The sequence below is a fragment of the Leptodactylus fuscus genome, chromosome 10 (genome assembly GCF_031893055.1).
Source record: "Leptodactylus fuscus isolate aLepFus1 chromosome 10, aLepFus1.hap2, whole genome shotgun sequence".
In the NCBI taxonomy this organism is placed as follows: domain Eukaryota; kingdom Metazoa; phylum Chordata; class Amphibia; order Anura; family Leptodactylidae; genus Leptodactylus; species Leptodactylus fuscus.
Genome location: NC_134274.1, coordinates 45491947 through 45516209, shown reverse-complemented (window position 1 = coordinate 45516209; position 24263 = coordinate 45491947). Strand labels below are relative to the sequence as shown.

General features: G+C 44.0%; 1 protein-coding gene across 1 annotated transcript; it reads right to left on the bottom strand.

Annotated features, from left to right (window-relative positions):
* PCBD1 (pterin-4 alpha-carbinolamine dehydratase 1) lies at positions 1-7993 on the bottom strand. Its single transcript, XM_075258604.1, has 4 exons — positions 7903-7993; positions 1360-1491; positions 629-709; positions 1-537 (listed from the first exon to the last, which is right to left on the bottom strand). Exons 1-4 carry the CDS (start codon positions 7903-7905, stop codon positions 439-441), a joined length of 315 nt encoding a protein of 104 aa, XP_075114705.1. The 5' UTR covers positions 7906-7993; the 3' UTR covers positions 1-438.
* Between the last annotated feature and the right edge of the window lie 16270 nt (positions 7994-24263).

The window sequence follows — 24263 nt, the reverse complement described above, 5'->3', positions numbered from 1 at the left end:
GAGACGGGGGGGTGGGAAATGAAACTGTGGGCAGATAAAGGGGGAGAATGGCATGAAACTGGGGACAGAGATAGAGGGGGGGGACATGAAACTAGGGGTAGATGAAGGGTGTATATGAAAATGGGGGGGAGATATAATTTACGGGTGACTGTAGGAGGATTATACTGTGTGGAATCACATGAAAATTGAATGAGAATGGGTGGAGTCAACATAAAAGTGGGTGGGGCCTAATTTGCTGCGCACGCTGCACGTTTTGTTCCCTCTTTCTAGTCTTCAACAGTTGGGAAGTACAGGTTAGAAGTGCGAGACCCCCAGTAAGTAGGGCCCCGCCAAATTGCCAATTGCCCAGGGCCCCGCAAACCCTGGATCCGCCACTGCTAACACTCTAAGTCAATGACTATCTTTGGATATCCTGATCCATGGCCGTGCGGCCTCCTCTTATGACAATGTGACGGCAACCTGTTCGATAAAGCTGGCCAAGTTGATGTCTCTTTCGGAAAGTCCTCCACATTCGTGAGTGCTCAGGGTGATGTGAACCTTAAACACGGAACAATTATATTATAAAGCAATATCAAAACACAGCCATAAAACTGAAGACTAGCGCTAGTATGTTTTATTATATTACTACCTTGTTGTAGACGTTAAACCATTCCGGATGGTGATCTAACTTTTCAGCTTGTAATGCAACTCTGGTCATGAATCCAAAGGCCTACATGTACACACATAATTCAGATAATTACACATTCTAAATTTTTTTTTTTTTTTTTTTTTATATACTACACTTATAATGTTCAACAAGATTAATATATCATAATCCTGATTGGTCAAATTCATTGACACTTTGACATATGACAACGTATAACTTGACACTAATAATCTTATTACAGAACACAACAAAAGCCATTGAGTTAAAGTTCTGAGTCACAGTGTAGTTAACACACTGTATGTAGTAAGAATAATCGTAAATTGCAATGTTACGCTGGGTTCACACCAGCGCGCGATCTCCGTTTTTAGGTTTCAGTCTTCTGCTGAAGACTGAAACCTGGCAGACCGTGTCCAGCCGTGAGCGTTTTGTGCTCGCCGCAGCGAACCGATTTTTTTTTTTTTTTTTTTTTAACCGGACACAATCTTGCTTGTTCGACTTTGTGTCTGGTAAAAAAAAAAAAAAAAAAAAAAAAAGTTTTGCCACGCAAAGCACAAAACGCTCACTGGCGGTCACTTTACAAACCCATTGAATGAATGGGTTTGAAAAATGACTGCAGGTTTCAGTCTCCTGTTCAGTTTCTTGGGCAGGAAACGGAAATCTCCAAAACGGAGACCGGGGCGCAGATGTGAACTTATTGCTTAGTTCCAGTTTACCCTATTAAAGTCCTTGAAGTGAAACTCTTTGCAAATAGCGTCTCTGCCGTCCAATTCGTTCCAACCAACTGCCCTGAGGTTAGGCAGGAGCTGTTCTCGTTCCTCTCCACTGAGTCTGTGAGCTTTTCCTGCCTTAAAATACAAAAAAAGAAATTTATTAATGTAACTTGTCTTAACTATTATGTAGATGTTTAAGGAAGTTTTTTTTTTTTTTTTGGGTGGGGGGGCAGTAAGAACACATGCCACTGTAAAAGTAATAGGACTATATACTTTTATTCAGTGATAAAGGTCAGTTAACAAAGGTTACAAGTGGAGATGGGGAAATCTATTTGTACTGAGCTGGATTTAATCCAGATATTTCAAATTATTCAGTATTTTACAAAACCTAACAAATAGAGATTCGTTTCAGACTAATTAAAATGGCCACCTCATTCTTCTTTGGGGTCTCTTCAGAACCTAAAGTCTGATAGGTACGGTGAGGGACGAGGGGGAAGAGGAAAAAAAAATCACTCCTTTTAACTCTTTTGGGCCTTGTCATGGCATTCTTCTTCAAATATCAGCATGAGCTCACCACTGAGGCCTGTGATTGGACCATAGCACTGACATAGACACAAGTTTTATTCCCAATGTGACTGCTGGTGGCCCAATCACAGGCCTCAGTGATGAGCCCATGCTAATGATATCACTGAAGAGCACTGGACACCACAAAGGGGCCTTAAAGAGGTGAGGGAGTATGAACATGTTAAAACAAAAAAGCCTCCCATGGGCCTCCACCTATTATACGCTGGGGTTTGAAGAGATCCTAGATAATGGCATTTTGAGCTAACTTAGGAGAGACCTAGAAATTGAATGGATCAGTTCCTAGGAGCCTTGATTGGGTTCTACACTGTTTTAAGCAAATTTAAATTATGGTTCATACCAAACTTGTTCAATCCAAAAACTAATCCACCACCCAAACCTTGGGCGAACGTCCACTTCTAGTTATAAGATGCCCAATGCTGCACCGACAGTGGCATTAATAGTAAGTATTTGTGTGTGTATAGAACACTAAAGTTTTTATTGTGTACAAAAATTCCGTATGAGGCCCAACTCCCCATGGTCCCTAACTCCCCATGCAGATTCTCCGAATGGAATACCGAATGCAGATGTGAATGAAGGGTAAGAAAAAAAAAAATATCCTGAAATATTGCTCTGTTTCTAAAATGATGAAACTTTTTATATGGAATTTTATTGCTTATTTGTTCATATATCATGTTTGTACAAGCTTTGCCCAGCAAATTAAAGTAAACAGGAGAAGGTTACACACGAGTACATTGTTCATTTTACTGTGAAGCTCAATGAAAGAGACGTCTCTGTATCTTAGCAACCAGATGAGAAAATAGATACTGCTCCATCATCGCAATATACGCTGGATACGATGACTGAGAGCGATGATTAAAGGAGAAATGCTGACTATACCATTACCGAGCCCGTGACGCTAGACAATATTAAGCTATAACAGTCAAACTCGCCTTCATTTGTTTCTTCGCTTTTCCTAATGACAGTTAAATGTGGCACAAAAATATGAGCAAATTTTTGGTCCTTATATTTCTTGTTCAACAGAACAGGTTTTATGCAAAGCAAAATTCAAGGACCGTGAAGGGTGGTGGGTACAGCCAAAGCAAAGGTTACATGCCATCCAAAAAAAATATAGGTTAAGGTTGAGGGATCGGATTCTGCCCGGCCACCGAGTAAATTTCACGATTGGAGTTCCGATCCCGATCTTTTCCGGCGGGATCGAGGTCAAAGGTTAGCTCAAGATCGGCACAACTCTATTCGTGTATATATCATTAATAGGGTTGAGCGATTGGGAAAGATCGGATCCCGATCGAGCAAATTTCACGATCGGATCGGCTGGAAAAAATCGGATTTTAAAAACGATTCTAAAATCTCAAGATCGGCTCAACCCCAATATAGGGGCATAATCCTACATTGTGTGACCTGAAGGATTGAAGACTTATTGTACGTATTGCCCTCTCCCCTTGACCCTAGTAAAGGCCCTAAGGCTAAGGTCCCACGTGGTGTCCCGCAGCAAAAGAGTGCTGCAGGAAAAATCACAGGGCCAAGGTAATCGCAGTTCTTCCCATAGCACTTTAGACCAAGTTGGAAGAGGTTTCCTCTGCGGACTATCTATCAATTATACCTATTGGGAAACCGCCGGTGTTTTGGTAGGTATAATTGACATGCTGCAATTTCCAAAACTGTGACGTGTCCGCACCACAGATTTTCACCTCAAAGTGGGCATGGGATTCCCTAGAATCCCATCCACTTTGCCCTTACTGTAAAACTCCACGATTATGCCTACGTCGTTTCCGTCCCATTGGGACCCTGGCCTTAAAGTTTTTTGTGTAAATAAGTTACATGCCTTCCATAAGCATAGGTTGGAAAGAAGGTTTATTGATCTGCATGGAATGTTTGTCTTTCGTGTGTTTTTGTAGATTTCATTCTCATACACTCTGTAGTACATGTGGCTCACATCCAGAAATTAGGCACTGACCTCCCCTCTGTTTTTCCAATGAACCCAGTCTTTCCTGTATGAACAGATTGCCACACTCACATGGGAGTCAGACCAAGGGTCCAATAGAATTACATTGTGAATTTGACCACTTGTTTATACTGGACACACCTTGCACTTCAGAGGGAGTAGAAGGGAAGTCAGTGCTCCAGAATGGAACATATAACTTCACAATAAACCGACCAGTAAGTTATTCAGTTTCACTACACAGTGTCTTATTTTCAAATGAGGGGAGCATTCTATTTTTTCTAAAGTGATTTTTTAAGACCCCTGTACATTTTAGATCAAAGTCAGATGAACCTGTTAATTTTGGTAGGACTGGCCAACTATCTTGTGTGTATGAGGACCTCCTGACTCCAGAGTTTTCATCCCATTGTTTACACATCTTTTTCAAGGGACCTAGCCTTACTAGGTTTATAGGACAGATGACTCACTGCTCTCTGAAGGAGAGGGTGGCTAAGTTCTCTATTACTTCTAAAGCTGTTATCTACTGCTTTTCTGTCCAGGTAATCAAGTAAGCTAATTGCAGTTTGCTGATAAAGGATAAGACAGGAGTAGGGTTGAGCCGATCTTGACTTTTAAGGATCGATTTTGAAATCCAATTAACAATCATTTTTCATTCGAACCCGATCTCGATCCCAATTCCGATCCCAATGCAAGTCAATGGGATTTTTTTTTACTAATTGGAGATTGGATTTTAAAACCAACCTTTTCACTACACAGCATGGAATCTAACAATTGAACGCTTTAATTGTTAGAATCCAATCTGTAGTGATTTTTTTTTTTAATCACTAAGTAGCCAGAGGATTTTTTTTTTTTTTTTTTAATCCTCTGGCTACTTAGTTCCCCCTGGTGTCCACTTACCTGCAGAGATGGCTGGTCCGGTTCCCGGTGTTCTCGTTCTTCTTTGCCTCGCTGCCCCCTGCCTCCCAGGGTAGGAGAGTGTGGGCGGGTACTGGGAGGGGAGATGTCACGTCTCCCCGCCCTGTACCCACCCACACTCTCCTAAGCCACAAGCCCCGCCTTCTTCCTAGCTCTTTAACACTCACCTGGGAGGCGAGGGCAGCGAGGTGAAGAAAAACGAGAACACTGGGCACCGGACCAGCCATCTCTGCAGGTAAGTAGCTACTAGAGATGTTAGCGAGCCTCCCATTAGAATGAATGGATGCAGCTGGCGCGCAGGGGGTTAAGGCTGTGTGCTGGCTGCTTCCATTCATTCCTATGGAACTGCAGCGGAGCCTTCACACTGAGTATACACTATATACTCAGTGTGAAGGCTAATGTTGTTAGCTTTTCCCACAATGCTTGGCCAGTAGCAAAGCATTGTGGGAAATAATCAACTATCTTGATCCCACCAGATTGTGTTCGTAATTCCGATCGCAAAATTTTCTTGATCACCGATCAGAATCTGATCTTTTCCGAACATGATCACTCAACTCTAGACAGGAGCTGTTATCTATCTATTGTGTGATAGCAGCAGTCCACAATAGTTTATACAACACCACACATTCATTGACTATCACTAGAACATAGTGACAGTGGCATTACGACAATTGACATATCCCTTTTTCTCCCCTTTATAGTACATTTACAGATCTTTCAGAGAAAGCAGGAAATACAGGACACTAATACAAGGACTGTTTCAAGTCTTGATCTCTTCCTGTTTTCCTACAGAATAGAGTCTACAACTTTAGATGTGGCAACCACATGTGATTTTCATCTTCATTTCCATCATGGTTTCTACAATAACTTCCAGACTTTTTCCCTTGTGTTTCAAATTACACTTGCATTTAGTATTGAGCAATGTTCATTACAATATACAGAGAAAATTGGTTCTCCTCTCATGGTGCCCTGAAACATTGCGTAATAACCATCTCACATCCATGTTAAACCTTACTTAACATGACATTCATTAAAATTCTGGTATGGCTGCAATTTTGTGAAAATGTGTACCAAGTAGCCAGCAGATGATTTTTCCTTGATTTTATTACACTAAATTGTGAATTAACGCTACATTCACATGATGCAAGAGACTCAGTAGGAGACTAAGTCACAAAATCTGCTCGAAATTGGCAGACAAAAAAGTCCATGCACATCAAGGCTTTTTTCATCCACTGCATTCAGTTTTAAAACATTGGACACCTGATGGACCCCATTAGTCAGTAGGGTCAGCCAGGCTCCATATGAAACTGCAATTTTAGCAGTCTGGCTGCTGTTCCTCCAACAGACCAGAACAATGGACAGTCAGAAATAATCTGGACCTAGTCTGTCAGTATCTTAGTTATATCATGGGGAAACTCAGTCCGTATGTTGGGTAGATTTACTGGCCTGCACCTTATGCCGGGAGAGGCAATGTAGTAGCACTATGCTAGTAGCATACATACATACATAGTACATACTATGTAGTAGCACTATGTAGCACTATGCTGCTTTGAGCACATGCCTCCCAGCAACATGCTGTCCTCTTCATGGCTAATACTTGGTCATATGAGTGCACCCTAAGTGGGCATTCACACTGAGGAATTTGGCACTGATTAAAAAAAAAACAAAAAAAACCCCGTTGAGTTCAATGGGTTCCATTTTCCGCGCTGAACACATTGAAATCAATGGGTTAAAAAGCCTCCCATTGATTTCAATGTTACATAGTAGATGAGGTTGGATAAAGACATTAGTCCATCAAGTCCAACCTATAACACGCGGAAAACGGAACCCATTGAACTCAATGGGAGGTTGTTTTCTTTTTTCTTTTTAATCGGTGCTGAATCTGCCACGATATCTCCGTGGCAGAATCAGCGCCAAATTCCCTTAGACTTAATTCACATGGCCGTAGTGCTGTGCCAGTCCACGAAAAATGCAATAGACGGCACATGAATGACATCCATATCCAGTCCATGTTTTCAATGGACCCTATGACTAAAAATAAGCTGCAAAAACAGGGAGAAATAAAAACCTTCCAATTATACACATATTGTCTTGAATTTTTTATTTTTTTAAATTTTTTTTAGCCAAACATGAATTCAAAGATAATAAATAAATTAAAAAAAAACTATAAATAAACCACCAATAACTGCAAGTCTGAATCTGGTTTCAGTGTGAACCCCATAAAGTTGTGAACGACTTTCACATAGATTGTGGACATTTATTGACATGAAAACATCGGAAGTTGGACACGTCGTTCAATCTACACTTAAGGGGGTATTCACACGATGTAACGCGGTGTTGATTCTGACACGTAAACTCGTGTCAGAATCAGCACTTCAAAACAGGATCCCATTGACTTCAATGTGTTTACACGCTATAAATGGAACCCAGTGAAGTCGATGGGATTCTGTTTTGCAGCGCTGATTCTGACACGAGTTTACATGTCAGAATCAACGTTGCGTCATCGTGTGAAGCCCCCTTACGAAATGGGAAACTGTTGCTTTCAGACCTTTCAATCTATAAAAGCAGTTCTATAATGTAGAGAATTATTAATAAAAAGCAATACCTATGCCGGGCTACTTGATAGAAGCAATATTACTTCCTCATCGTATGAGCACTGTGCACATATATATATATATATATATATATATATATATATATATATATATATATATATATATTATATCTCCATTTGCTGTTATGTTTATTGTATATGTACACTAGACATACTATACTGACTTCTAGATGAAATATCGGTAACAATCACAGAAAATAGACTTGTCATCTGTTCCCTTTGGCGAAACAATGTAACAAGAGTAAAATGACATTCTCTCCCCTCCCTGCCATAGCAGTAATGGAAGGAAAGTCAGGTGAAGTTTATATACCCAGCTTTATCATGTAGCAACCTCTCCAGGCTGATCATTAACTAATGCACTTTGACTTGTGTTTCGTCCATTCCTTACTTGTATCTGTAACAAAAGCTCATGAATCTAAACCTATTCCCCCTAATAGAAAGTACAAAGTGACAATGAAGGCGCATAGAGTGTATAAAGCATACATGTCCTTACCATGTCTACACAAGGGATTATCAACTGGTGGCTTAGCCGCTGTGTCTGTCACTAGCCTGGGCTCAGCTTCTGCTTCTGGAGCTTGGTGTTTAGGAGGAGGGGGGTGGACAAAGAATCCGCCCATTGCAAACAAGCAGGGCTGTGTCTTATTGAATTCACTGAAGAGCATAGGGTGATTCAGCACCAGAGCTTTCCAGTGGATGGAGTTGGTGACCATGTTATTTGTGAGTCATGTCTGTGAATCTAGTTAATCATTGCTGAAGCCGATGAATCCGGATTGTGCTCTGTCTATATTCACATTGTGCTCTATATTCACAGCACATGTTACACTTGTGATGGGCAGACAGGGAACAATCTTATCAAAATATAATAAATGACGATTGATAGATACGAAGTTAGGGCTTATGCTCTGTAACATTTTCTGATGTCTGTAAATAATGGTCATACCCTTCCATTATTAACTGCGATTTTGCATCGGTTTGTCCATCTTCGATGACAGATACTACAGATAGCGGAATCTTCACTAAATACTAGTATTTAAAGATTTCCCTAGACCCAGTTCCCTCCAAATCTTCCAGTGCCGAAGATTGTTGCAAAAAAATCTTCCCATACACCTGAAAGGAATTTGTTAAAATCCATGCACCTGTAGAAAGAGCCCTCCCCATTCACATACACTCATGTAATGTCCAGAGATCCATCACCAGATCTTCCAGGTCTGTTCAAGATTAAAATAAACTCATAATTTCTCCATAAACAATGTACTTTCTTTTATGTGGATGAAACGGAGTTGCAATACCAGTGGGGTTGAGCGATCGGGATCGGAAAAGATCGGATTCCGATCGGCGATCGAGAAAATTTCACGATCGCGATCGGATTTCCGATCCCGATCTTTTTGGGCGGGATCGAGATCGGGGCTTATTTCCCACAATGCTTGGCTACTGGCCAATCATTGAAGGAAAAGCTTAGCACCTATAGGAATGAATGGAAGCGGCTGGCCGCTTAAATCCCTGTGTGCCGGCTGCATCCATTCATTCCTATGGATTGACCGCAGCCTGCCACTCTTCTGCTTCGTCCCTGTTTTACTGTATACTCAGCTGAATATACAGTAAAACAGGGACGAAGCAGAAGAGTGGCAGGCTGCAGTAAATCACTTTGTGCTGCGCTGCTGTGAAGACGACGAGGCAAGTTCACGAGTAGATAGATACTACTGCGGGGGGCGCAGGGCGCTCTGAAGACATGTGAAGGACAGAGGACCAGACCAAGAAAAACTGGGAGCTGCAGCTGTGCAGGTAACTGGACACCGGTGGGGGGGGGAGAATTAATCACTACACAGTGTGGAGTCCAATAATGTAAACAATTTTTGGACTACATGCTGTGTAGTGAATAGGATCGTTTATAATATCCGATCTCCGATTATTTAAAAAATCCCATTGACTTGCATTGGGATGGGAATTGGGATTGGGTTCGAATGGAAAATGATCAGAAATTGAATTTTAAAAACAATCCTGAAATTTCAAAATCTGCTCAACCCTAAATACCAGTCATAGCCACTCAGAAAAGTGGCGCTGTTTCTTGCGGTACTGATGTGATTCATAAACAAGTTCAATATATTTTCCTTTGGGGGAAAAAGTTGCAAACCAACTTACAAATAGCTAAAGTGGCTCAGTGGCTTGCAGTGCTCATATGCCAAGCATGTACATGTGATGACACTAGCGTGTACGCCACGTGATCGCTAAGGCCAGTGAGCGAATGTAAGGCACATTATTATTACCGGTTGTATACAGAGACCAGCAGGGATCACTCAAGGGGTAAGGTGAGTGTAGGATACTTTCTCAATTGACTTTATCTGCTGGGTTTTTTTTGTTTGTTTTTCTTTTATAGCTCACAGTTAAGAAAAAAACCTTGTTAACCAAAAACAGCCATGTAGATCTATAAACTGGTTCTAGAGAAGCATGAAAGGTATTGGGATGTGAAAACACACGTGGCCTCCCCAGACTATTGGTAGAGATGAGCGAACAGTAAAATATTCGATGTTCGTTATTCGTTTCAAATAGCATCTCAATATTCGACTATTCAAGCGAATATCGAACCCCATTATAGTCTATGGGGAAAAATGCTTCGTTTCAGGGGAAACCACTATTTGACTCAGGAGGGTCACCAAGTCCACTATGACACCTCAGCAAATGATGCCAACGCCTCTGGAATGCAACTGGGGCAGCAGGGGAAGCATGCCTGGGGGCATCTAACAAGCCCAAGTCACAGTATTACCCCACCATCACAGCCTAACAACTACACACTTTCCACACTCAAAAAAAAAAAACACTATGAAAGTGGGAAAATACCTGGAAACCTTTTTTCTTCCCCAATTGTATGGACAGAAACCCAAATTTTAAGCTAAAGAAACATTACCAAGCACCCCTTTAAATCACGTTGCCCATGACAACCACAGATGGACTAGGCAATGGGAAATCCAACAGTACCCACCATGAACTGTCATTGTGTGTGTGTGTGTGTGTGTGTAGTTCATCACAAGGCTGACAGACCCAACTCCAAATGCTGCAGCACAAGCCAAAGTCAGCCTAAGATTGTCTCTTCTTCAAGTAAGACACAAGATTCTTTGGAACCAGAACAGGAAAACCCAGTGATTGCCATTGCAGCAGTGCCTAGGCCATTTCTCAGAGCAGTTCATTCAGAGATTAAATTGGAGAAAAATAAGAACATTTACTGTGAGCGAGTCTTCATGCACACTAGTAGGCATGGACAATCTAAGTAGAAGATCCTCATGCTGAGCTGGCCTCACGATCAACCAGGATAATCAGGGCTGGAAACAGCCATCACATCTTGCCGAAAGGAATCACCCTCGGTTTGGAAAAAAGCCATCTAAACTTTGCACCTTTAATTGAGTTGAGCATTGCACCAGCAGAATGTTAGGCCCTTTGGGTGAGTTGAGCCTCTAACCAGCAGAGATTTAGTTTTTGGCCCTTGGGGTGAGTAGAGCCTTGCACCAGCAGTATTTTACTTTTTGGCCCTTGGTGTCAGTTGAGCCTTGCACAAGCAGAATGGTAGGCCCTTATGGTGAATTGAGCCTTGTAGCAGCAGAGTGTTAGGCCCCTAAAACATTGAATTGCAGGCACTTGTGGGGGAGCCCTAAAACATTGAATTGCAGGCCCTAGTAGAGGAGACTTAAAAAATTGATTTGCAGGCCCTTAGGGGGGGAGCCCTAAAAAATTGCATTGCAGGCCCTTGGGGGGAGCCCTAAAAAATTAATGACGTAACCTCAGTGAGGTTTTTTTTAAGTATTACATTAGGGTGAAGGGGCTGGGGTTGGAGGAGGAGGAGTGAAGTGGGTGCTGGCAGCCCCTCTCCAGTACCTGGACTGTGGACTGGATACCCAGCTGGATATCCACGTCCTTGCCCCCTTCTGCTACTGACGAGGGGCACTGCTGGCAGCCCCTCTCCAGTACCTGGTCTGTGGACTGGATACCCAGTTGGATATCCACATCCTCGCCCACGTCCCCTGCTGCATGATTGGCAGGTTCAGTGTATGTGTACAGTGTTCCTGCAGTGTAGCTCTGAAAAGAGCTGTTTTATAAGAATGTTTTCCTGTCTAGACAACGCTAAAATCTGTTTCTCACCCTGAGAACAAGCTCTCCCTATCTCTCCAAAACTAAAACGAGACGAACGTGGCGGCCACTAATCTTATAAATTGGAGGTCACCTGATTTCAGCAGCCAATAGCTTTTTCCAATTTTTTTTGCCTCCGTTGTCTTAGTTCCAGTCCCACCTCCCCTGCACAGTTATTGGTGCAAAAAAAAAAAAAGCGCCAGGGAGGGTGGGAGGGGATACAAATTTTTACTGCGTCTGCCACGTGGTACTTGATTGAAATCGAATACCTCGAACAGCCTGATATTCGATCGAATAGCTATTCGATTGAACGTTGTTCGCTCATCTCTAGCTATTAGGAACACTACACATGGCACCACCATCTGCTTCCATAGAACGCTGTGAGTATAACGTGTGAGATCTTCTGGTCTTGCCGAATTTGAGCCAAATTTAGGAAATGTTCCAAGATGTTTCATAAATTTGGCACTTCTATATGTCTTACACTCTTGTCCACTTTCTGTGCTACCCATGTAGTACAGTAAGATTTGAGACAAGTTCATGTTTTTTCAAAAAGTCATAGCTGATAAATCTGGAATACAGACAGCTAGACAGGCTAACCATGTCCGCGTTCCCATCCACTTGTCTAAAGCTCAGGCTTCACGTTGCATTGCAGCTTTTTTTTCAGATTTTGTTGTGTTTTTTTGAGCCAAAGCTAAGAATTGGTTGGGGGCTGATTGGTGGGGGTGGGGCTGGTGCCGGCACCGGGCAACCCAGGCAGGTGCTGCGGCCTGGGAGGTCCATGAAGGGTCAGCAATGAGCACTACCATCAATACAGATAGAAGCACTCATTGCCTTGCAATGGGCAATGTAGCGCATAGTGCAACAGTAATTACCACTTGCACCATGCTGCAACCGGCCTACCAGTAAATAAAAGCATGGATGGATGTGCAGGTATGTGCCTGTGTGATGCCCGTGCATCGGCGGCTCCTTTCATTAAATGAATAGGAGCCATGGAAGCATGGGCCACAAATAGGACAGGAATAGGATCTGTCCTGACTGATACGGTCCTCACACGGGACCGTGAAATTAACAGTTATGTGTACGGGCCCATAGAAATACATGCATAGCACACTCACCCACACCACGGTCAGCTGCAAGGTTCCTAAGGAAGAGGCGGGCATCCTCAGAGCTGCAACTAATAAATATGCTTGCACGCTAAACGCTATGCAAAACCCCAGGCATGTGGAGGCTACAGTATTGCATGGGGGCAGAAAGGAATTATACTGGATGTGTGGACAGAATAGAGACATTATATTATATGAGCACATAAGGAGCCCATTATACTATGTTTGGGGGGTATAAGGAACCCACTATAATGTATGTTGTGAGACAACATGGGGCCATTACTGTGTGGGAGCATAGGATTATTTCTTTTTTGCTTGGAGTAGTTCACCTATCTTTTCTTCCCTATCTGACCCAGACCATCATGACTCCTTCTCTCAAAGCCTGCAGAGTTTGCTGTCCAAATATCTTGAGCCTTTCATTTCTGTGCCATCCCCGCCTTCTAGAATATGCATGTGTTCAGAGAGAGTGGAATATGACACTCCCAGTCTACAAATAAAGGACAGGACATATTGACATCCAACCTGCCTGATCTTTCTTCCCCTAACATCTGCCATTGGGAAGAGCATGGAATCAGCAATACAGGGTAGATCAGGGGTAGGGAACGTACGGCTCTCCAGCTGTTGCAAAACTACAACTCCCAGCAAGCATACTTGCTTTGCTGTTCTTTGAACTGCCATGGAAATGAATAGAGCATGATGGGAGTTGTAGTTTCACAGTAGCTGGAGAGCCGAAGGTTCCCTATCCCTGGGTAGATTGTCATTCCTGCTGAAATTGTTGGATTTGGACAACTTTCATCTAATGTGTATAGATTCCCTCTATGTATCAGATTACAATACTCTTTACCAGGCCCAGGATAATTTATTATTTTGGTGCTTTTTCAACCCTGGACACCACAGCACTGGGCTCTGATACCTCCTAGCCTTAGGACTTATTGTGCACAGGTATACAGAATGTCCTGGCCAGCGTTAAGGGGGCATTCGCACGGAGTAACGCGGCGCTGATTCTGGCACGATAACTCGCGTAAGAATTAGCGCATATTATGGGGCATAATACTATGTGCAGGGGCCACTATGGGGCATAATACTGTGTGCAGGAGCCACTGAGGGACATAATACTGTGTGCAGGGGCCACTATGGGGCATAATACTGTGTGCAGGGGCCACTAAGGGACATAATACTGTGTGCAGGGGCCACTGAGGGACATAATACTGTGTGCAGGGGCCACTGAGGGACATAATACTGTGTGGTGTGTAGGGGCCACTATGGGACATAATACTGTGTGCAGGGGCCACAGAGGGACATATTACTGTGTGCAGGGGCCACTATGGGACATAATACTGTGTGCAGGGGCCACTAAGGGACATAATAGAGCACGCAGGAGGGACTCGGTCGAGGTCTTCGGCGTCGTTCGGGGGCCCCATGTCAAAAGTTCACCACAGAGCCCCACCATTCCTAGTTACGCCACTGCAGGTATATTGATCTCATTGCTGTGAGCCCTGCGGAGAACAAAGCCCCGGTGTAAATGGAGCCATAATTGATTGGCCTCAGAACTTTTATCCACCCACACAACTTTCCACACAATAGAAGAAAACTTCTTTCAAGTAGCCTACATTGTTGTGTCAGGAAGAGTTATAGGTCTGGCTTGTCTTGAGGCCGCAGGACATCTCTTGGGTCATGTGAACTTTTTACAGTCCAGAGGTTTCGGTACTTTGCTTTGGAATTTTCTTTCTATTTGCTAACAAACAATACTTTGCTCTCCAAATATTGTCTTTCCTTATCTTATGAGTTGCCTGAGGCTCTTTCCTGCAAAAAAAAATGCAAGTGATGCATTCATAAAATTCACAAAAAGTAACGTCATGCTGCTATGTTATGGAGTCCTTACTGTACAGTATATTTATGATTTCTGAACAGTATATGAGCTGCTTTTCTCAATAGTTTAGGAAAAAATTTATATATTTTTTTTAGTTGCACCTTTTCCCTCTGACATGAGCTGTCAAGAAAAGTAAGAATTGGGTAGTGGGATTTACACGACTGCTACAATTCCTAACAAGACATATGCAACTTTGGATCGCACTGCACCATTCTTGCCCTTGTGAATACACCCTAATAAGAATAGATGGCCCTTGTCAATGAAGATTGTGCAAAGGACTTAACATATTGAGACGTATTTAGTGAAAGCCATCCCTATAGATGTGGGCAGGAAAGACAACTCTACAACAATGCTGCAATGCGGTTGAAAGGATTGAAAGGACAGTCGCTCATTGTGAACAATCTTTTGATTTGCAAATGTGAAAAGATCCTTGAGATGTAATGCAAAACCAGTGCGATGACAGAGAAGACATCTTGTAGACATCTAGAGGTCGCCGTGAAGTGGGCTTATGCACATTGATCAATATGTATACTAAGAACCTTATGTTCGGTTTTTTGATACATATAGTAAGTCCATCCCCTCATTTTTTGTTTTTCATTGGTACCAGCACTCCCCCCATTTTGCCCAGGTGTTTTCAATTAGCAGGAGACTGCAAGAAGGGACCCACCTACTAGCTCTCAATCTTCTCACTGGGGCAACATGGTAAGGTGAATTTTGGAGATCTGTTCACACACATGTTAAGGTGAATTTTTGAGATCTGTTCACACGGTGCGGGGCTGCATGGTGTCTGCTGCTTCTGTGGCGCTGTGCCTGTGGGGCGGCCCGGCCCAGTGCCTGGGGGCTTGGTCTGGTGACAGGGGTGTCGCTGGGTCGCTCGGTCTGCGGGTGCTGTGTGGCGGTCGCTGTGCGGCGCCACGCCCAGTAGAGTAGGGACCCACTATAAAGAGGTCGCCATGAAGTGGCTAATGGGCTTATGTACATTGATCAATATGTATACTAAGAACCTCATGTTCGGTTTTTTGATACATATAGTAAGTCCATCCCCTCATTTTTTGTTTTTCCTTGGTACCAGCACTCCCCCCATTTTGCCCAGGTGTTTTTAATTAGCAGGAGACTGCAAGAAGGGACCCACCTACTAGCTCTCAGCCTTCTGACTGGGGCAACATGGTAAGATGAAATTTTGAGATCTGTTCACAAGGTGCCCGGGCTGCGTGGTGTCTGCTGCTTCTGTGGTGCTGTGTCCGTAGGGCGGCGCGGCCCAGTGCCTGGGGGCTTGGTCTGGTGACAGGGGTGTTGCTGGGTTAGTCGCCCTGCGGGCGCTGTATGGCGCCGCGCCCAGTAGAGTAGGGACCCACTATAAAGAGGTCGCCATGAAGTGGCTAGTGGGCTTATGTACATTGACCAATATGTATACTAAGAACCTCTTGTTCGGTATTATAAAATTTGCTAAGAAGCACTAGATCAATGTATAAGATTGGGATGTGCGGCCATGTCTTTTTCTTTTTTGATACATCTTGTAGACATCTGCTTCTCCATGGGGGTAATAATAATTAAAGGGACGCCTAAGGTCAACTTACTTCAATCTGAAAACAATGATACACATGTACTGGTATATACAAAATATAGGGTCCCTATTATCAGGCCATAACTACTGTGAACTGACAATGTAACATTGATCACCACTTGTGTAGAAAGCCTTCACACTCCAATGTAAGACTCCATTCACATTACAGTTTTTACCCAAGACACAAATTTTATGTATTATAAAATACTTTCACCTCTGAAGACATTTACTTCCTCTACGCCCACATCTCATGTACCTATCTGAACTGGAACTTCTTTGGAAAAATTTTGCAGTAATGCCTAGTACATGCTACTAAGTATTTCACCTGTATATTTTTATGTAGAATCTCAAGTGGGTAGATTTCATAGGAACTTTAGGGGTATGAGCGCACCTCGCTTTAATATGACGCTCTTAAAATGTCCTAAATATCAGCGCTATATCTGCATACACTGATTTTGGTGTGGAATTAGCAGCGGATGTTATGTGGATTGGTAGATGGAAGTCAGGTTGTTATGCTCGTTATATTTGACCCGATCTTCCGGATCCTTCGGTTTTTGTATTGGGTCATTCCTATGTCTACTGGGCGGCCTTGCGGGTGGAATGCAGATCGGGGGGAAGCAGCCTTGGGTTCCAAAACATCCAGATTTATTGGCGGGGTGTGCGCGGCTTGCGGTGGTCCCAGAGACTGCCTGCGGCGGGGGACATCAGTCGGCGGGTCGAGGGGCCGGTTGTTCTTGTTATCCACGCAGGGGGTAACGACATTTGTTTTGTTTGGATGCCGGAGCTGTTGGCCGTAATGCGTTCCAACTTGGAGCGCCTCCCTGGGTTTTTTCCTCACTTGATGCTGGTTTGGTCAGAGATGGTCCCCCGGGCTTGGTGGCATGGGGAGCGGGATGCGGAGATTGCTGAACGTAATCGTAGGGCCATTAATGCTCGCATGGCTCGTTTTGTTAGGTCCCGAGGTGGGGTAGTGGTTCGCCATCGCCAATTGGAAGGTGACAATAGCGGTTTGCTCCGGCCGGATGGAGTTCATTTGAACGACATTGGCTTGGACATATTCTTATCAGGTATTCAGGACTGTATCGAGCAGGCGCTTTTCCTTTTGGGTGGGGGTCGGTGCCCGTTGTAATGCCCTCGGGCCCCTCCGTGGCGGTGCTTCACAAGAAATAGGGGAGACGAGGAATCCTCTGCCCCCCCCTCTCCCGCTGGATGGGGCCTGGGCTATCCTCTGAGATCTGATGTTTTGTTTACATTGAAGTGTTTTATGGTTGCCATGGCAACCACTGTTTACATAGTTATGGTTTTATAAATATTTAATTAATAAATCAGCTGTGGCTGATCTTTACTAGAGATGAGCGAACACTAAAATGTTCGAGGTTCGAAATTCGATTCGAACAGCCGCTCACTGTTCGAGTGTTCGAACGGGTTTCGAACCCCATTATAGTCTATGGGGAACATATACTCGTTAAGGGGGAAACCCAAATCCGTGTCTGGAGGGTCACCAAGTCCACTATGACACCCCAGGAAATGATACCAACACCTCTGGAATGACACTGGGACAGCAGGGGAAGCATGTCTGGGGGCATAAAAGTCACTTTATTTCATGGAAATCCCTGTCAGTTTGCGATTTTCGCAAGCTAACTTTTCCCCATAGAAATGCATTGGCCAGTGCTGATTGGCCAGAGTACGGAACTCGACCAATCAGCGCTGGCTCTGCTGGAGGAGGCGGAGTCTAAGATCGCTCCACACCAGTCTCCATTCAGGTCCGACCTTAGACTCCGCCTCCTCCGGCAGAGCCAGCGCTGATTGGCCGAAGGCTGGCCAATGCATTCCTATGCGAATGCAGAGACTTAGCAGTGCTGAGCCAGTTCTGCTCAACTACACATCTGATGCAAACTCGGCACTGCTACATCAGATGTAGCAATCTGATGTAGCAGAGCCGAGGGTGCACTAGAACCCCTGTGCGAACTCAGTTCACGCTAATAGAATGCATTGGCCAGCGCTGATTGGCCAATGCATTCTATTAGCCCGATGAAGTAGAGCTGAATGTGTGTGCTAAGCACACACATTCAGCTCTACTTCATCGGGCTAATAGAATGCATTGGCCAGCGCTGATTGGCCAGAGTACGGAGCTCGACCAATCAGCGCTGGCTCTGCTGGAGGAGGCGGAGTCTAAGATCGCTCCACACCAGTCTCCATTCTGGTCCGACCTTAGACTCTGCCTCCTCCAGCAGAGCCAGCGCTGATTGGCCAGAGTACGGAATTCGGCCAATCAGTGCTGGCCAATGCATTGTATTGGCGTGATGAAGCAGTGCTGAATGTGTGTGTTTAGCTCAACTCTGATGTAGCAGAGCCGAGGGTGCACTTGAACCCTTGTGCAGCCTCGGCTCTGCTACATCAGAGCCGAGGGTGCGCTTGAACCCTTGTGCAGCCTCGGCTCTGCTACATCAGAGCCGAGGGTGCGCTTGAATCCTTGTGCAGCCTCGGCTCTGCTACATCAGAGCCGAGGGTGCACTTGAACCCTTGTGCACACTCTGCTTCATCAAGCTAATAGAATGCATTGGCCAGCGCTGATTGAAGCAGAGCTGAATCTGTGTGCTTAGCTCAACTACTCCACCGGTGTAGTTGAGCTAAACACACACATTCAGCACTGCTTCATCACGCCAATACAATGCATTGGCCAGCACTGATTGGCCAGAGTACGGAATTCGGCCAATCAGCGCTGGCTCTGCTGGAGGAGGCGGAGTCTAAGGTCGGACCAGAATGGAGACTGGTGTGGAGCGATCTTAGACTCCGCCTCCTCCAGCAGAGCCAGCGCTGATTGGCCAAAGTACGGAATTCGGCCAATCAGCGCTGGCCAATGCATCCCTATGGGAAAAAGTTTATCTCACAAAAATCACAATTACACACCCGATAGAGCCCCCAAAAGTTATTTTTAATAACATTCCCCCCTAAATAAAGGTTATCCCTAGCTATCCCTGCCTGTACAGCTATCCCTGTCTCATAGTCACAAAGTTCACATTCTCATATGACCCGGATTTGAAATCCACTATTCGTCTAAAATGGAGGTCACCTGATTTCGGCAGCCAATGACTTTTTCCAATTTTTCCATTACGTCCACCATGACGGCTACACAAGGAGGTTGACCTCTGACCCGCTGTAGGGACAGGAACTGAGAGACTTTGTTAAATACACCACTCCCACCACCATTCACCAGTGTTTCCTGTCCCTACACAGGGTCGGATTGAGAGGCTCTCCTCCGTCTGGGGGAATAGGTAAGTATTACCACCGTCCGGCCCTCGGTCGTAGTCAAAGGCGCCTGCCTCCCTGGGCCATTAAGGACACGGGGGTATCGCTCCGGCCTGCCCCTGGGTGGAAAACTCCCCCCTTCCAGCAGTCTATTATGGCTAATGCAGGGGGTAGAGTGGATGCCGGCTCCGGCCAGCACACAGGGGAGGAACAGCCAACCTTGGCGTACTGGCGTTCCAGGATGTGAGATAGCCGGGCGCAGTGGCGTGCGTCTGTATTCCCAGCTTCCTGGGAGGCTGAGGCGGCAGAATCTGGCTACACAAGGATGAATGCCGAGCGGTGAGTGTAGGCGGCATTCCTGCAAGGTATGTGATGTATCACTGTATGTTCCAGCATGTTGCTCCCTGAGGCACAGCTGTTAATCACAGATCCCCTGGCTGTTCCAGCTCCCTTGGTGTTGTGAGTACTTGGAACAGCTACTCTGTACCTGTGTAATCTTTTTTGTTTTTCCCTGTTAGTGGGCAGAGTGTAATTTGGGCTTCCATTTCTCCCAGTGTAAGCGGAGACGGAAGGTTCCCATAGGAGCAAGGGTGTATGAAAAACCTCCAGGGAATGACCACTTTGTGGGAAGGAGTTGGCATTCCTATTCTAAAAACCCTATGCTCAGGAAGTACGGCGAAGGCCCTTGAGGAGGGTAAGCTGACTTTGGAGGACTTAGGCCTTTCAGTATAAAGAAGTCCAGTCCTCGCCTTGTGCCCTGTCTAGATGACAGGAAGAAAAGTAGGTATATTTCTCTTAAAGCCTTAGAAGAGGTAGGACCGTTTTGCTTATAGGAGGCTTAGCCAGGGTATAACAGTTGCTAGTTTGAGTAAAACTTGGTAGCAGGTTGCTGATTATCCCGAAGACCCTGCTGGGGGAAACGCCCAAGGTGAAAGGCTTATCTCAGGTGAAGCCTTGCTAGTTTGGATTCTGACAAAATGGTTTGCACATGTGCAACACCGTCTGGCGGGGCCTCAGTGAAAGTTTGGCCTGGTCTGATCACCACCTGCCACATCCTAAAGGGCGCGGTGAGTAAAGTCAGGGCTGAGACCTGATCAAAACCAACTATTCTGCTGTGCTAAAGACAGAAGTGGTGCATATGGATAGGTATATGGGTGAATGATATATAATCACTGCTGGATAATATATACTAAGGGATAGCAGGCAAAACACCATTGTTAATGGTAGATACTGATGATACCATTGCTTTATGATATATATGGATAATGCCCATTGATGTATAGGTGCATGTGTATAGATAGATATAGTGTACACTGATGTGTATCTCTGTAGGTGGGTATATATATATGTGTGTATATGGATATGACATAACGCTTTACAGTGTGGGTTAAACCCAATGTGGAGTTGTATGTACTAATAGCATACACAACACCATTGCTGGTCTATATAGGTGGTTCCTTGGGAACAATATGTACTGAAGGTGGTATGCCAGGGTGTGCCATTTCGGAATGAGATCTTACACAGACCCTGGCTGTGCTTGTTATATGCTCTTTGACATATGAGCACTGTGTGAACAAAGGCAAAAATTAACTGGAGGAATGCAAGCCATTTACTGACCTGTATGGCTTCAGGGCCGAAAGGCATTTACTCACTTGTATGGCTGCATGGCCAAAGGACTTTTACTAACATGTATAGCTCAATGGCTAAAAGGTATTTACTAACCTGTATAGCTTCAGGGCTAAAAGGTATTTACTAACTGGTATAGCTTCAGGCTAACCTGTATAGCGTCATGGCTAAAAAGACATTTACTTACCTGTATAGCTTTATGGCTAAAAGGCATTTAATAACCCGTGTAGCTGCATGGCTAAAAGGTGTTTATTAACCTGTATAGCTTCATGGCTGAAGGCAGTTACTGATGCATATATAAACCCCTTTGCTGAAGGGTACGTATTGACAAAGTACCTATCTCCATGGGGGAGATAGACCTGCTATACCTATCACCATTACTGAACAAGTATACATGGATGAACTTATGAGGCTTACATAACTCCATTATTGAATGGTATATAATGATAAATAATGTGTGCATATTCACATATAGCATGCATAACACCATTGTTGAAGGGTATATAATGGATGCAATACACCAGTATTGAATGATGTATGTGTATATATATATATATATATATATATATATATATGAAAAGATATAGCATGCTCAATACCATCTTTGAACGGTGTAGAATGATATAGCATGCATAGCGCTATTACTGAGTGATATGTAACAATGTATGTGTATATAGCTTACATAACACCATTATTGAATGGTAGATAATGGATACAATACATATACGGAAAGTTATAGCATGCTCTATACCATCTTTGAATAGTATTTAATGACATAGCATGCATAACAATATTACTGAATGATATATAACAATGTATGTGTATATAGCTTACATAACACCATTATTGAATGGTAGATAATGGAGGCAATACATATACGGAAAGTTATAGCATGCTCAATACCATCTTTGAACCGAATATAATGAAATAGCATGTATAGCACTATTACTGAATGATATGTAATGGTGTGTATGTGTATATATAATGGTTGCATTGTGCCAGTATGGAATGGTATATGGGCATGGAGGTATAACATGCTTAACACCATTGCGGAGTGGTATATAAGGATATAACATGCATAACGCCATTATTGAATGGTATATTATGTTGTATATAGATAGTCGTATATAGCATGCATGACACCATTGTGGAATGGTGTAGTGGATACAGTACACCAGTACTTTACAATATATACAGATGGAGATATAACATGCTTAACACCATCAGGGAAGAGTATATGGTGTTGGATATATATACGGTTATGTGCGGATATATATACAGATGTATATGGCACGCATAACACCATTATGGAATATGTATAGCGGGCATAACACCATTGTTGAATGGTATATGCCTTTTGCACAAGAACATAATATTCATTACAGGTTCTGACTTATATAAGGTCAGATGTCTAGTGGTTGGAAAATAAAACCCCTTTCTGACAACAGTACATTGGTCACAGTCTTCTGCGGTCTATAATAGGTCTGTCTGTTCTGATAATAGTGTATGTTATCATACAGGGGGCCTGTTCTGATAAGAGTGTATGTAGGTTACACTTTATGCCTGTTCGGATAAAGGGCTATGTTATTACACATTTGGCAGGTTCTGATAATGGTCTATATACATTCTGCCTATTCTGCAGCGGGATCAGTGTCCAGATATTTTCCAGGGAGAGAAGGTTCTCATTCTGTCCATCCTGTATTCTGAGCACAAGGTTATGTCTATTGATCCTTATCCTATCCGTTTCAAAAGAAAGTCTACTTCAGAGTACAAGGAGGAGTGATTCAAGGCCTTCGGGTAGAACCATGAACATTGGAAAGAGAACTACCTCCTTTTGCTCAAATCCCTCTTCTTCCAAAGAGATGGAGTAGCAGGCCATGGACGTCAGAAGGGCAGTGGTCGCCTACCTGGAAACTACCTCCTCCGGAAGAAAGGATGTCAATTTATTAATTAAATTTGTGGGTACAAAAATAAAGGTCATAAGGCTTCCAAAACTACCATTGCTGGGGGATTACTGTGCCAATCCTGCAGGCTTTCCTGTCAAAGACTCTACCAGAGCCAGGAACATCAAAGCTCAGTCAACTAGGTCAGCTTCCTCCTCTTGGGCTGAGAGACAGGAGGCTTCCCTAGAGCAGATATGCAGGGCTCCCACTTGGGCTAGTTCGCTGACCTTTGCTAAACACTACAGGTTAGGTTCGGTAAGTGATTTAGCCTTTGGACGTAAGGTCCTTTCGGCAGGTAATCCCACCCTAGGAGTTGTAATCTGGTATATCTCCTTGTGTAGCCGTCATGGTGGACGTAATGGAAAACCGGAGTTAGACTTACCGGTAACGTTCTTTCCATGTAGTCCACCATGACGGCGTCTAATTACCCTCCCTAGTTAATATCTTTGTGTAAGACAGCATACTGTAGTTTATATTTCGCACCTTTCCTTTGTAATTTGGTAAACACTGGTGAATGGTGGTGGGAGTGGTGTATTTAAAGTCTCTCAGTTCCTGTCCCTACAGCGGGTCAGAGGTCAACCTCCTTGTGTAGCCGTCATGGTGGACTACATGGAAAGAACGTTACCGGTAAGTCTAACTCCGGTTTTTTCAATGCCCCCGGTGTCGTAGTTCCTGTCCCACCTCCCCTGCGCTGTTATTGGTACAAAAAAGGCGCCAGGGAAGGTGGGAGGGGAATCGAATTTTGGCGCACTTTACCACGCGGTGTTCGATTCGAACATGGCGAACACCCTGATATCCGATCGAACATGTGTTCGATAGAACACTGTTCGCTCATCTCTAATCTTTACCCACGCAAAAATGATATGTGTCCTAGTCTTTATTTCTTATTGTAAGGAAGGGGTTAGGTACTTATGTTTTTGAACTACGCAGTCTGTGTTGAGCGTATATAGCTGGACTGAATTTCTCTGTATTCCTGTTAGTTTATGGGGGGACAATGCCTGCACAGCAATTTTAAGCATATATAGCAGGACTGAATTGCTCTGTATCCCTGTTAGTTGTTTGGGGGGACACTGCGTGGAAAGCTGGGTTGAGCGTATATAGCCGGACTCAATTGCTCTTTATTCCTTTTAGTTTATGGGGGGGACACTGCGTGCAAAGATGAGTTGAGCGTATATATCCGGACCTAATTGCTCTGTATCTCTGCAGGTGGTGTCCCCCCCATAAACTAATTTGGGGTGGTGTTTCCCAAATTTCATCCAAATCCGTTCAGCCGTTTTTGTGTGCTTGAGGAACAAACATCCAAACACACAAACTTTCACATTCATAATATTAGTAGGATATCAAACCATTCTTATCTATCAGCATAAACTGACAGGCATTCTA